This window comes from Periplaneta americana, chromosome 2, assembly GCF_040183065.1.
Source record: "Periplaneta americana isolate PAMFEO1 chromosome 2, P.americana_PAMFEO1_priV1, whole genome shotgun sequence".
Taxonomy (NCBI): Eukaryota; Metazoa; Arthropoda; class Insecta; order Blattodea; family Blattidae; genus Periplaneta; species Periplaneta americana.
In genome coordinates this window covers 40,247,163-40,262,563 of record NC_091118.1, presented here as the reverse complement: position 1 = coordinate 40,262,563, position 15,401 = coordinate 40,247,163, and the positions used below count along the sequence as shown (strand labels likewise).

Genomic DNA, 15,401 nt, shown 5'->3' with positions numbered 1-15,401 from the left:
AGACCGTGCATGAACTGTTGTCGTGCTATGAAAAACTTGGTTGCAGTATGTCGCTGTTTATCACTTTCTTCATTCTTATCTCGACATCTTCCCCAAGGATTCTAGTGCAGTAAATGATGACCATAGTGATTCCCTCAGGACATGTCCAACATGGAGAAGAGGTATGTAGGAAAAATAGAGCACTGCTATTTTAGAAGATTAGTGCTTGACTGTTACAAGAGTTTCTCCAGAGTCACTATATAAACACCAAGCCAAACAAAAATGCTCAACATGGATTTAATTTATCTCAAAACATGGTCTGCAGCAATGTTTATATAAATAAATTTCCGATTTTTTATACGTTTACATTTCCGATCGGTTGACATTTTTATATTTCTTGCTTTGTACGAATTGCTTTTAGAATAAATAAAAGCAATAGTGTCTTCATTCATGTATGTTATGTTGTATTATTTCGATGTTACTCCTAATATTTTATGTTTGTTTTTGTGAATGGCACTGGAATTTATCAATGTCTTTGATATTACATCCACCATTCAAGTAATTATTTACTTAAAAATTTATTTGTTTGACTAGTTTCTGCATTATGAATATATTTATTTAGTCAGTACTTTGATAATAAGATGTGGATGACTTACTTAACCCTCCGCTGTGCACGTTAAAAATGTTATGTGTATTGGTAAATGGATCATGGGGTCTCAAAAGATCCCACATGCCCAGCGGAGGGTTAAGAAACTAGATCTAAGTGTTTTTGTGGTTGGTAATATTTTATCATATTATGCTCAAATGAATCTGAAAACCCCAATTTTATGCAATTTACACACTTCTAATGAAAATTTGTTATTCAGTGTTAATTATCCATTAACTCCCCTTAATTGTGTGTTTAACGAAGGGAGTATGATACTGGACTGAGTTACAGAGGGGTTTAGAATTGCAATGTCTTTCTAAGAACCCTGAGAGAGGCACGTATGTTGCAACCAGCTTGACAAATCGATGTATTTTTTTTATGTTGTCAGCAATACACCATTTAAATCCTATGTCTGAACAATTAATCGAATATTACGATGTGATAACGCCCAAGATAATGATGATGGAGAGTAGCGTGAATGCTGAACAGAGGAAGAACGTTACTGAGCGCATTCAAAATTACTACATGGGTTCCACGCGTCAGCTCAACGATGAAAGCTTCGATAGCTACTCAGCAGTAAGTACTGTTATATTACTTAACCTTAAATATACAAAAATAAATTTCTTCTTCCTTCATGGGTTATGTTGTTGCTCCAGAGCCTTGACTGTTCAGCGGAGCATTGCATTACGACTTTGGCGAACCTGGCTTCAAACCCAGGCGATGACGGAATTGTACAGTTTGCAGCATTTAACATTTCCTATTTTCAACATGTTGTAATACATTTATTGCACAAAGAAATTAGTAGCACTGAACAACATTATACACGATAGGATCTTGGACTTACAATACTGATTTTTAAGGCAGTTAAATTCGCCAGAGAGTAATTATGCGAGGTGGGTCAAAAGTCGCTTTCCTCAATATTCGTTCTTAGATTTCATATTTGACACAAATTTACATGGGACTGCCACTCTTTTTGCAGATGACACTAGTGTATTTTATATTACTGACTCCATTAAAGAACTGTTTGAAAAGTTTGAGACAGTCATTATTACTCTTGAAAACTGGTTAAGCGCAAATAGGCTTTCTTTGAATTTGAAAAAAACTGTGTATACGATTTTTACTAGACCTTCATTTTATTACATTATTCCGAAAGAATTAAGTTTAATGATTCTGTAATACAAAAAGTTGCATCAGTTAAGTCTTTAGGTTTGATTGTTGATGAACATTTAACATGGGATAAGCATATCTTGGCTGTATGTGAGAAAATTGCTCCAATGTCTGGTATTTTGAAAAGGCTTAAACGATCTTTGCTTATATCCTATCTCTTGAATGTATATTATGCTTTTATCCATTCTCATTTAATGTATATGTCATTTATTTGGGGACATAATAAGAAAACTGCTTTGAGACCTTTACAAATTATTCAAAATAGAGCTTTTAGAAATTTATTGGGTTTTAATTATTTGACTCCAGTTAAATATCTATATCAATTTTCTTTCGTTCTACCAGTTGAATCAATTATCAGATTAGGTGCTGCTATTTTCATGTACAAAGTTATTAACAATTTAATACATAGTAATATTACATTTCAGTTTAATAAAAACATACATACTTATTTAACAAGACAAAAAGACAATATATATTTTTCTCAGCATAGCTCAGTAACTTATGGAACGAAAGGACTTAACCATTTTTAACAACAACTTTTAACCAACTTCCTTTCGAATATAGACTTTTACCAAATTGCCGGTGTTTTAAGAATTGTTTAAAAATACGTTTTTGGGAAGATTATTTATTTTAATTCTCAGTTGATTTATTTATTTCATGGTTTCAAACTTTTTCTTCTTTCTGCCCAAAACTTTATATTATCTTACTATTTGTTCTTATTTTGCTTTCTTTCTTTCATAATTTCTTGTGTTATTGTTTGTTTTTCACAGACTGTAGTTTCATGACTTTTCAATTACATTGTATAACATATGTATGTGTTCTTGTATAGCCCCTACATATGAGTTATACTCGTTGGGGCATACTCAATAAATTAAAACATATATATATATATATATATATATATATATATATATATATATATATTGTTGTTGTTTTGTTTTATTGTGTTGGGTTGTGTTCGTGGCTAACGACAAAGACAGGCTTCGACACGAATCGGAGTCACGTAGTTATCATGGTCTAGTCATGGCCATCTTGATAATCGCCTAATATAAATACATGTTCAAAGTTCTAAAAAAGCAAAGGAATTGCCATATTAAACTCATTTTAAACGTGCATTTATACATAAACTAGTTCAATGTTGCCCATGTTATGACTAAGAATGTGACGTCGCATTGTAGCACTGCCATCGTGATCTAGACCAGGCCGTAATGCAGGATGTGTGACGTCACTCGATGGGTCGGGCTTTTCTATTTGAGTATATGGAGCTGAGTGAAATATATTACTTTAATGCGTGTCGGTGCTCAATTTTATTTAGTGTAATGTGTGTATAAGATACGTTCACTTCTTATTGCATAATATGTTGCAGAAATAATTACAAAACTGTGTTATTTTAATGTGAACGGAGTTTTACATGTTAACATAACCTGTTTGCATTAACATTTTAAGTTTGGAATGGAAGCTATTTTGAGATTTAATAAAGAAGAATTATTTATATTGTGATTTTAATTTAGCACATCTATCTTCCTTACTTGTAGGTAGAAAATTTACCACAGTCCCTCCTATGAAATTAGTGTAGGTACGTACGGTTGTGTGTTACTTCATCTGGTAGGTTAGATAAATAGAATTAAATACGACACAGTATAGTTGGGAACAAATAAATAAAACAATTAAATTGTTATTCAATATAATGTGTGCATAAGTTCCATTTATTTGTTGTATAATGTGGCAGGATTATAAAACTGTGTTATTTTTATGTGAAGAGAATTCACCATGTTAACATAACCTATTTGCGTCAACATTTTAAGTTGAGAACGAAAGCTATTTTGAGATTTAATAAAGAAGAATATATTTAGGATAAACTTCAGAACACGATTATCTTCTTTACTTAAAGGTAGAAAATTCACCACACTCCGTCCTATGAAATGTACATATGGTTATATTACTTACTAGCGCTGAGGTATAGTTCCGGCAATTTCTGAACTGAAAACAGTTGAATTTATTTTTTGAGGAGATGCATTTAATGCTCTAAGCAAGGCATAATAAAAGCCTGAACTAACCGAACTAATTAGTATATGCAAGGTGTATGAATACGAAGGGAATTACCTCAGCGCTAGTTTAGGCCTGGTAACATATTAAACTAATCAGACTGGAGTACCGTATGAAACGAATAAATACAATTTAAGTGTAGACAAATTGCATTTACAAGTTATACGTAGCGTTATGCTTAATTATGATGCATAATTGCGAATATAGAAATAAGGCAAGTACTGATAGAGTAGGCTAAACATAACCTATATTTTCAACACATCAAAATATGCGTGCGATGCAACTGAAAATTGTTGAAACGTGCTTAAATGAATGTAGGCCTACAAGAATTTCGTAATGAAGTGAGCGTGCTTTATTTCAATTAATTACAATATTAGATACTGTAACAGTAATGAAAACTATAAGGTATAATTTTTCATAATACACTATATGTATCTCGCTTTCAGTTCAAATTGTGTATATTATCAAACGTCGTATTATTTATAATGTAGATTATTTACACATAGGAAGGGCGCAATAATTTAAATTTAATAAAACAAATACGGTAAACTAATAATAATGGATTAGACAAGAGTAGCATCAGTAACGCTGCACTTAGGCCTAATCATAATTTACTTTACATCCCAGTCAATGTTTCACTTTCACGTGTATATTATTACACATATTTACTGTTTATAACACCAAAAATTCACTTAACCACATAAGGGCGCAATGTTTAATCGAAATAAAGGCATAAGAACTTTGCCTGCAACAACGTAATTTTTACACCAAAAATAATATTATACCTTACGTTGCAAGTGAATTGTGTCTCAAGTGTTTCACAATCACTGTTTAAAATTTTACTGACGCAATTACACTGCATTTCAGAGAAATATATGTTATTTTTCATGTACTGCAACAAGTTGATATGGTTGAAAGACCGCCCTTCGCGATCAGCTGTTAAGCGAGTCACGTGGTCTGCCTTACGGCCTGTATTAGATCACGATGGCAGTGGTTGTGTTCGTGGCTAACGACAAAGACAAGCTTCGACACGAATCGGAGTCACGTAGTTATCATGGTCTAGTCATGGCCATCTTGATAATCGCCTAATATAAATACATGTTCAAAGTTCTAAAAAAACAAAGGAATTGCCATATTAAACTCATGTTAAACGTGCATTTATACATAAACTAGTTCAATGTTGGCCATGTTATGACTAAGAATGTGACGTCGCACTGTAGCCTATCTTTCTCGATAGCCATGGTTGCGTTTCTATGAAATAACTACTAGTTTCTTGCAATGGATCGCATATTTAATTTGAATTTTTGTATAAAATTACTTCTTAACAAAGAAGGCTTTCAAATCTTATTTAACTTTTGAATATCTCTATTTGTAGTAACTTCTTATGTTTTTCTATTTTCCAGATGATTACGGACAGATTATTTTCCTATGCCACATATAAGTCAATAAAACTGCATCTTGAGGCGGGACATTCAGATATATATCAATATAACTGGGCATATAGGGGTATAAACTGCTATACAATGATATCATCTTTAAAAAATTATGGTAAGTTACAGCCATGCCGATAAACAAGTACCAGGAGATGGCATAATATACAGGGTGAACCGTAAGTAATTTCAGTAATTGTGGTGGGTGATTCCTTGAGTAAAGAGCAACAAAAAAGTCAAATATCATTTTGCTATATTTTGAATAGTTTTCCAGAAAAACATGCATTTTAAAATACATTAATAGAGATCGGAAGTTTAGGAAAATGAATATTTTATTTGAATGTACGTATTTTAAGTCTATTAATTTATATATACGAATCACGAAAAATCAAACGTTGTGGTGAAGTTTTGTATTGCCTATATTTGCCTTTTTTTACAGTTTGTGCCTTTTTTGTTTTTATTTGTTATTTTTGCCCTTTTCTGTATAGGCATATATAGTTAACAGCACTCAATATTAATTTTTTTGCTTGAAACTGAGTGATAGTTCTTATAGTATACAAAGATTTCGGACACCCTATTGCGATGAAATTCTTAAGACCCTATACCTAACTAGTCCCATCGTTCATACCGACCAGTCACCGTCTAGAGTTCAGATAACGGTTTAATTTATTATCTACCCTTCTCTGCATAACATAGACGACTTATCTGCTTGAAGCACCCAGTCTAGGATTATCTATGTATTAGAGAAAAGTTACCTGACACTCCCCTACCCCCTGAGCCTATTGTTACTAGGTGGGAGACATGGTTGAGAGCAGTAAAATACTATGCGAATAACTTTGAACAAATAGCACTAATTGTTAAGGAATTTTCAGAGAATGATTCTCTGTCAATCAAAGAACCTCAGTGTGTGTTTCAAGAAAAAGGACTTAAAGAAGACTTAGCATATATCGATGCGCATTTCACTTTTGTAGCAGATACCATTCAACAACTGGAATCTAGCAGTCTGTCATTTTGTGAATCCATGTCCCTGTTTTTGAATGCAAAGAACAGATTATGTGTAGCTCCTGGCAAGTATGCTGCTCAAATATATGAGAAGCTAAAAAGTGTTACTTCAAGAAACCCTGGATATGAAACCATTAATTCTGTGTATAAAGTTCTAAGTGGGACCGGTGTTTAATGTAGCCAGGATGGTACGTTCCAGCCACTTCAGTGCTTGTTGAGAGATCCTTTTCGGCATATAAACAGATTTTGTCCGATAGACGTCACAAGAGCGAGTGTTTTAATCTTGAAAAGTTACTTGTTGTGTACTGGCATTCAAATTATGAACATGGAGACGAATAAGTGCGCACTAAATTAAACATTCTGTAGAACAAATACCACTTATCTAATTTTTTTAAGTGGTCATGCAGTGTTATGTTAATTTGCTGTCTATACATAATGAAAAAAAGCGAATACTGGCATTTAATTAAAACATCATGTAAGAAAATAACCCAAATTAATTATTGTGTGTGTAATAAATTCTCAGTGGTTAATTTTCCCTAAATTTTTATTTTTAATGCCTTTTAGGTGCCTGGAATACAATTTTTAGTGCTTTTAGGAACCTAACATATCATTTTCAGTGCCTTTTTAAGAGCCTAAAACATAATTTTTAGTACCTTAACTTCCGATGCCTATACATTAATTATGAACATTTGCAATGCTACGCCCTACAACCAGCTCCGTGTTGTGTTACCACAGTCTAGTATATACAGTCGCGAAACTCAATACGTAGTAAATATGCAAACATTAGATAGTTGCTCACCACTAGGATCGCTAATATCGCCTCATTACAGGCAATGCAAAGTAGTACCGTCACAGTCTATTGTTTCTAGCACCCTCAAAACTCAAGCTTCGTGACTGTATATAGTAGACTGTGGTGTTACAAATCCCTTCACCTAGGTTGTTGAAGGTCAATGCCATCATGAAAAAATGCAGATGATAAACCATGTAATTTTTGTGTTTAAACTGTGTTAGATAACGGAGAATGAACACTGCTTGTTTCAAGTTAAATAAAATCTTGAAAATTTAAAAAAAATATCTACAACCTAATCCTAATTAAATGTTAAGAGAACACAGGCAATAAGACACGCTTCTTTCAAACTAAATTTATAAGATCAAGAAATATTTCTGCACTCCCATTTCAATTGAATTTTCTAGAGATCGTGAACAATAATTATGCATATTTCACATTATAAAAACAAAATTTTAAAACATTTAAAACTCTAAAAAAAAAAAAAAACTAAAAATACAATATGTTTATTTCACATTGAAGTAACGAACAAAATTAAAATAGTATACTAATATTATGAAACAAGTGTATAATATTATAGTTTATTACACCAGTAAATGCTATGAAACGTAGTGAGCTTAATAACTTTTAGGAATGTAATAATTGTATAACATTATAAATTAGTTTCATACGCTATTTTTTGTGCTATAGTATTATAAAAGAATATTAATAAGGAAATGACATCAGATTTGTAATGATGTGTACTTTGATATCATGGTCTATGAAACAAGAGGTTGCTGTGGCAAATTTGATATATTAATTATTATAGCATTGGCAAATCGTTCCATAATGTTAACTTTATGATACAAGTTATGTCTTCTTAATAGAATTCATGACGTTTTAGTTGTCTTGGTAATATTGTACGGCACTAATACAATAATGTGGTATATTAAGCATGATTTTCACTAACGATAATAGTAATATGCGTTACAAGAGCGGTATGTTGAAGTTTTCATGTTCGAGGAAAAGTTTGAAAAAGCGAAGCGTAGTTGAGCTTTTTTAATTTCCGAGAATTGAAAGAAAACATACCGCTCGTGTATCGTACATTGTTTTGTGCGAAGATCGTTTATTACATACCTGAAAGAGGAATTTCTAATTAGTTGCAATGAAATCTCCATCTTGGTTTCTGTTCAATGACGGCAAATTTGCAAAACAAAAATATCTGTCTTCAACATTGTTGCTTTAAAATGTTTTCTGTGTTTGCTATACTCCAGCAGGCCGTGATATAAGTCTGTATTTTTTTCCCCAGTCTATGGAATCTTATGGATTTTTTCACGGCTTCCTTAATGTTACTTGCATCACGAATGCAGTAACTTTAGTGGAGTTGTAGGGTTTACTTAATTTTTGCAAATATTTAAAAACAATAATTAACAGTGTAATTTAGGTGAAACTGCAGTGGTAAGTTTCCAATTTATAATTATTACTATATTGAACGTCTCTAAAAATAATATGTTAAAAGCCTAAAGCAGTAAAATCAATATGTCACTTAAGCGGTAAGAAGAGGGAAATTGTTGTGTGTGTTAGGTTGGGAATACTGAATGTGGAATTTTAGACTTTCCGCGGATTGGTTTTGTGCGGAAACCAAGCAAATATGCACTATCTCGCACAAAGACTCTTTATAATGCTGATGTACAAACAATTTTATTTTCAAACTCTTCGACTTAAATTTAATTACATATTCGGTGAACACAGCCAATGAGAAAAGCTTATTTTACTCGTACATTATACAAATGTAATTAATGATTTAAAAATTTTCCTTTTGTCGTACTACGAGCATTTTCTTCAGTCAATTAGAAATAGTTACCTCGCACTTTAATATTTTAAAGTAGTAATCGGTAAACTTACATACAAGAAATCAAATTTCCCGAGCCATATATAAAAGCAATTGTTTTACGTTCTTTTTCTCATTGTTTCTCCCATTCCTTGCATACGCGAACTGCATCTGTTCAGGCAGCTTTACAGTGTTGTCACAGCGCATAAAATTCCTTTGCAGAACGAAAACTTTCATTGGTTTGGATCAAGTTTCTGCACATTTAAAGGACAAAACTAAAATTCTTTCAGTCATTTACTATCATAATACACTCCTCCCTTAAACTGACTGAGCATATTGGGAATTATTCAACACCTTTCCCAAAAATACGCTATGAAATGTTTCAAATAAAATATTTCTTTTCTCAAAAATAAAGCACAAAAGAGGAAAATTGTATTAAACTTTTTTGTTTTACATATCTCAAAAAATAACCCCTTGAAATTAACGACATTACTTACGGTTCACCCTGTATACGTTCTTATTATAAGACTTAAGCCAAACTCGGGCGGATCCTGACCTATGGGCGGCGGATAGTCAGAATCATAGACAAATAACATAGAAAGACCTGCAACCGTCTGCAAATCAATAAGTTCGAGAGACTATTAATTGTGTATAAAAGAGAATGTTAAAGCCAAGATGGCAAAAATAGGAACTAGATCAAATGTTACACAGCCCGATCGGTATTGCAGGTATATTTTATACCTACAACTCCCCCCCCCCACTCGCTGTTATTTATACTCGCTTTAACATCTTTGGTCATATCGCGAATTAATATTTTGTTTGAAATCCGAAGGTCTGTGTACTATTGTTGAGACTGGTTCTATTGTTGTGAACTAGATGGCGACTGTACAGTATATGTATTACTGATTTGTTATGAATATGATTTTGGTGATGAATGAGGCCTGTGATATTCAGGGATATTTCCTGGCATTTACCTTACGGTTGAGGAAAAACCCTGAAAAATCTCAACCAGGAAATTCAACCCGACCGGGAATCGAACCCGGGCCCTCTGCGTAAGAGACCAGCATGCTGACCCCTACACCACAGAGTATTTTTTTATTGGGTTATTTTACGACGCTGTATCAACATCTAGGTTATTTAGCGTCTGAATAATATGAAGGTGATAATGCCAGTGAAATGAATCCGAGCATTTGCTCGTATTGGGTTGAGGGAAAACCCCGGAAAAAACCTCAACCAGGTAACTTGCCCCGACCGGTACTCCACAGGTGTGGACTACACCACAGAGGTGGTCAGATTATTATTATTATTATTATTATTATTATTATTATTATTATTATTATTATTATTATTATTATTATCCTCATCATCATCGTATTTCTCTCCAAAAGCGCGTAATAATTCATCCCTTTAAATTGAATGTTTAGACCATAGTATGCATACCACATTTGGTTTATGTTTTAACATATGCAATGGATATGAATGTAATGGCGGAGCAGTTTACTGAAAACCACTGACAACACTTTCCATCTGCTACCCTATCTATTCACAACAACTGCTTGTCTATTTATTAGATTCAAACGTAACAGGATCGCCAACATCTAATCACTGACCAGCTGAAGAAAAGTGGCTAATCAATGGCTAAGAAGTGATACCTCTTATCTGTAAATTCACAGGTGAATAAAACAAACTGTATTAAAAATTAATTTTTCTCAAAATAGACAAACTTGTTACATACTATGCTCCGAAAGTCATGGTGGGATTTCAGAGGATTATATTTTTTGAATGAATAGAGGTAGAATGGTGCCAGATGAAAATAAAACTCTCAAAGTTTTTCCTCTGCACGTTCGAGCCACTGAAGGAAACAAAAGACGGTAACATTCGAAGAAATGCAATAATTTTCAATGTTGCAATTTTATCACAGTCTAAATACAGTCACGAAGCTCAATACGTAGTAAATATGCATCCTTAGATAGTTGCTAACCACTAGGATCGCTACTATCGCCTCATTACAGACAATGCGAAATAGTACCTACACAGTCTATTGTTCCTAGTACCCTCATAAACTCAAGCTTCGTGACTGTATATACTAGATTGTGATTTTATTAAAAATACAAGATGGATGTCCAAAGAAGAGTGCAATATGTTTTGTGGCTGGAAAATTTTGAATCTGTTATTCATTAAGCATATCCTTATCAAACTCATATTTTTTGTGATAATCATTTGAATGAAGTGCACATAACAATTGAAACAAGGAGTCAGACGACGTTTCTCTAAAACTCTATGAACTGTTGTTTTCGGAAGTCGATTTTATTGTCGGGCACAATTACTAACTGATTTCTTTGGACTCCGAATAGCTCTTCGGATGGCTTCTACCGTTTCATCATTTGTCGATGGTCTTCCAGTACGCTTTTTCTCCAATAGACTTCCAGTTTGTTTTAACTATCTACCCCAACAACGAAAGATATATTTTTGGCCCACGTGTGTTTGTGAATCACAAACCTTATGCTCATGCAAAAAGAATTTTTACAAACTTGTATCGTAAATAACTATTATGTACTTAAAAGGATATTTCTTTAATGTACTCGTGTGTGTTTATTATACAGGGGATCCGTTTGGGTATGGATAAATTAAAAATACCGTAAAACATTTACTACTGAGCTTTATTTGTTGAAACTTTGTGCATACAACACTGAAAGATGGGAGATTCCCTAGAGCTCAACATGACCCCCCATTGCGCACCCTGTATAATTCATAACGGTGATGAAATTCAGTCCATGTCCGTTGTAACATAAGATTTGTTGAAAAGCTTGAGTAATTTTTACTCTCAGATCATCAATGTTCCTGGGTTTCTGTGAATAGACAATGTCTTTAACAAAACCCAACACGAAGAAGTTAGGAGGGGTTAAATCTGGGGAGTTTGGGGGCCAAGCTAAGAGATAGCTGCTTCTCGTTACTGAGTTTCGCTTGCGACGTTCTGCAAGTTTTCTTTAACACAGAACCTGTTTCTGCAAATGTTCGATACCACAACATTATGGAATTATATTTAGATATATTACGCGCGCCATACTCGCGTCGAAATCCCCTTTGATCTCTTCTGACACTCTCAAATTTAGCATACCAAAGAACACATTGTGCCCGCTGTTGATTTGTAGTAGTCATTTTAATCATCTACGATTTTCATTTGTCCTTTCAGATTATGCATTGTTGATTGTCATATATGGAAACTCCCATCTTTTAATCATAATATAACCAACAAGAAATTTTTCCTATTATCATAATATCTTTATAATAATAAATTAATATTATCCATATCCAAACGGATCAGATTGTAGTTATAAGAATTTCCTGTATTATTATTTGCATTTTATTTTGATTGGTTATAACACTAAACAGATTTTCCTAATTTCCAAAAAAAAATGCTCAAAATAACTTAAGTCCCTTTGCATTCAATTGTGACATGCATCTTTTTTCGCGTGTACCCTTCATTAGTGTTAACATGATTCTCGTTTTCTCTGTCATAGGAGCGGTTCATGGTGATGATTTTCTCTATGCCTTTGGACTTTCTCCACTGCAAAAAATGAACGGCTATGATGTAGAATTGATGGATTTCTTCATTGCGTTTGTAACAAACTTCGCTAAATATGGGTAAGAACTTACTGCTATGTAATTCTCATACCAAATGATTCACTACGTGCCAGAGCCGTAAAGAATGCTATAGATTCATTACAAACCCACGCCAGAAATCTGCAAAATTATCAGAAATGTTCAAGAAACTCTTTCCACTGTATTCAGTGTTGTGACTTGCATCTTATTATGGAACTCAACGGAAGAAACTAACAGCATTTACATGTCATTTTCAGACATCCTACGCCCAATATGACGACAGGGAATTACCTAACTGATGAACTCAGGTGGCTACCAGTAGTGGACCCAGGATCGAACTTAACTCGCACCCGATACCTCTCCATTGATCGAGTAATCACATCACCAAAACACGTCACGTACCTGGACCAAGGACTGGGTCCTTTACGGCTTCAAATGAAGGAGAATCTTTTTCAGAACAGGATAGAATTCATGGAATCTCTACCCATTTACGAGAACTGTCTTTCTGATTGCGAGAGTTTCCTCAAACCTGAATCTTAACACTAGTAGAAAACTCTTGATTCCATATAATAAAACGTCAATCTAGGATTCATTGAGTGTTTGACTGTTTTCCAGTATTTGAAGCAATGGAACGAACGTGTTTGTATGAGAAATGGGAAAGGGCCAGCTAGTGTTAGCGAATACAGTGTTGACACACTGAGGGACTACGGAACATGCAGATTGGAATTTATCGTGCAAAATAATAATAATAATAATAATAATAATAATAATAATAATAATAATAATAATTTATTTTAGCTGGCAGAGTTAAGGCCGTAAGGCCTTCTCTTCCACTCAACCAGCAAAAAGTGTATATACATATGTATGAAATTACGAAGAATTCAACAATTTGATTTAGATGAGAGTTACAAGTATACAAGAGTTATTTACGAATTAAACAACAAAATACTATGAACTATTAATTAAACACTGAAATACATAGAATGTTAATATATTTCAAATAATATTAGATAATAGAAAGAGATTATTATGAGACAATTTTGAAAATACAGCGCTATCAGGATGATGTCTAAAGAAAGAAGTAACAATGTAGTCAGTGATAGTTTAAATCAGTATGATTGGAGTAAAATGCTAATAAGGTTACCTTTTAAGCTGTTTTTAAAGGTGTTTATTGTCTTGCAGCCCCTAATACTTTGTGACAAGGAATTCCATTGTCGCAAGGTGGATACTGTAAAAGATGATGAATTACAAGATGTTCTATGAAGAGGTATACTTAGCGTGTCACAGATAAGTGATCTGGTATTTACGTCGTGGTTAGAGTATAGATAAGAGAACCGAGACGAAAGGTAATTTGGTGTTGAGGTGTGCAGAATTCGGAAGAATAAAGACAAAGAGTGTAAAGTTCTGCGTTCTTTAAGTCGGAGCCACGAAAGACTTGCGAAGGACGGTGATATGTGATCATATCGTCGGATGTTGCACACGTATTTGACGCACATATTCTGAGCTCGCTGTAACTTGACTGACAGTTCAGAACTTAGGTCACTTAACAAAACGTCACAATAATCGAAGTGCGGCATTACTAGGGTTTGTACTAGGGTAAGTTTTAGTTGCTGGGGCAAGAAGTTTCTCAAGCGACTCAAACAGCGAATGGAGGAACAGATTTTTTTTATCGTTTCTTTAACTTGAAAATTCGAACTTCGATTATTATCAAAAAAGAAGCCAAGATTTTTTACGACATATGAATAAGGGATTAGCGTGTTGTTAAGGGTAACAACTGAAAAATTACTGTTATTAAGGGAAATGTCGTCCGTTAGCGATAAACTATCTACATGTACTCGGAGACAGTGCAGTGAAAGCTTTTCCAGACAATATGATTTAAGCGTCGCTTTGCAGGCCTAACATCAGTTTGTATTTTGCAATATTTTCACCGTCATTACTGTTAAATTATGCTGAAACTGAACTACTCCAAATTTCAAACACAAATAATGCTTTCTGAAATACAATTGATTAATCTGAAATTCAAATGATGCTTTCTGAAATATATATATATGGAAAAGGTGTAAAAGCATTCATATATTCATTTACTTTTTCATATCGGAACAAAGATTCAAATTAAACTTTATTCACAATTTACATTTGAAATGGTACATATGAATAGATACCCGCAATGAGCATATGCTCGTGCTCGGGTACAGTCCAGTAGAGTCTACATAAATTTTACAGACATCAATAATAATGTTGGTGATAGAAATAATAATAATAATAATAATAATAATAATAATAATAATAATAATAATAATAATAATAATAACAGAATAACAGTGACGGAGATAATACAAAGATAGTAATACAAATTATTTAATTAATAATAATAAAACAAAAATATTAACAATAATAAAATAATATGCAAATCAAGATTTCAGGTATAACTCCCTCTAAAGTTGATTTGAATAATTTCGACGGAAAAATTGTTCCGGGACCGGGCATTCAAATCAACTTTACAGAGAATTATACCTGAAATCTTGATTTGCATAATACACGTCACTGTTCGTTAACAGAAAACCACAATTTAAGTCACACAGAGTTAGTGTGCACTCGAAGTTGGTTGCTTGTCGGTTATCAGCCCACTTTGAGGTCTGCGGATATAGAGGGAAGAATTGGATCGGTGTCGGGTAGAGTTCCCGGGTAGCTCAGTTGGTAGAGCGTTGGTACGTTAAACCAAAGGTCCCGGGTTCGATGCCCGGAACAATTTTTCCCTCGAAATTATTCAAATCAACTTTACAGGGAGTTATACCTGAAACCTTGATTTGCATAATACACGTCACTGTTCGTTAACAGAAAACCACAATTTAAGTCACACGGAGTTAGTGTGCAATCGAAGTTGGTTGCTTGATGGTTGTCAGCCCACTTTGAGGTCTGTGGATATAGAGG

At 33.6% G+C, this 15,401-nt stretch overlaps 1 protein-coding gene across 3 annotated transcripts in view; it reads left to right on the top strand.

Annotated features, from left to right (window-relative positions):
* Positions 1-13,062, top strand: part of LOC138692841 (carboxylic ester hydrolase-like) — an 82,807-nt gene extending 69,745 nt beyond the window's left edge. For all 3 annotated transcript variants that reach the window (XM_069816120.1, XM_069816130.1, XM_069816113.1), the window contains 4 exons: positions 1,014-1,201; positions 5,242-5,386; positions 12,389-12,512; positions 12,728-13,062. In XM_069816120.1, the coding sequence (XP_069672221.1) occupies positions 1,014-1,201; positions 5,242-5,386; positions 12,389-12,512; positions 12,728-13,010 (740 nt within the window). In that variant the 3' untranslated portion in view covers positions 13,011-13,062. The remainder of the gene's footprint in view (positions 1-1,013; positions 1,202-5,241; positions 5,387-12,388; positions 12,513-12,727) is intronic.
* The last annotated feature ends 2,339 nt before the right edge of the window (positions 13,063-15,401 follow it).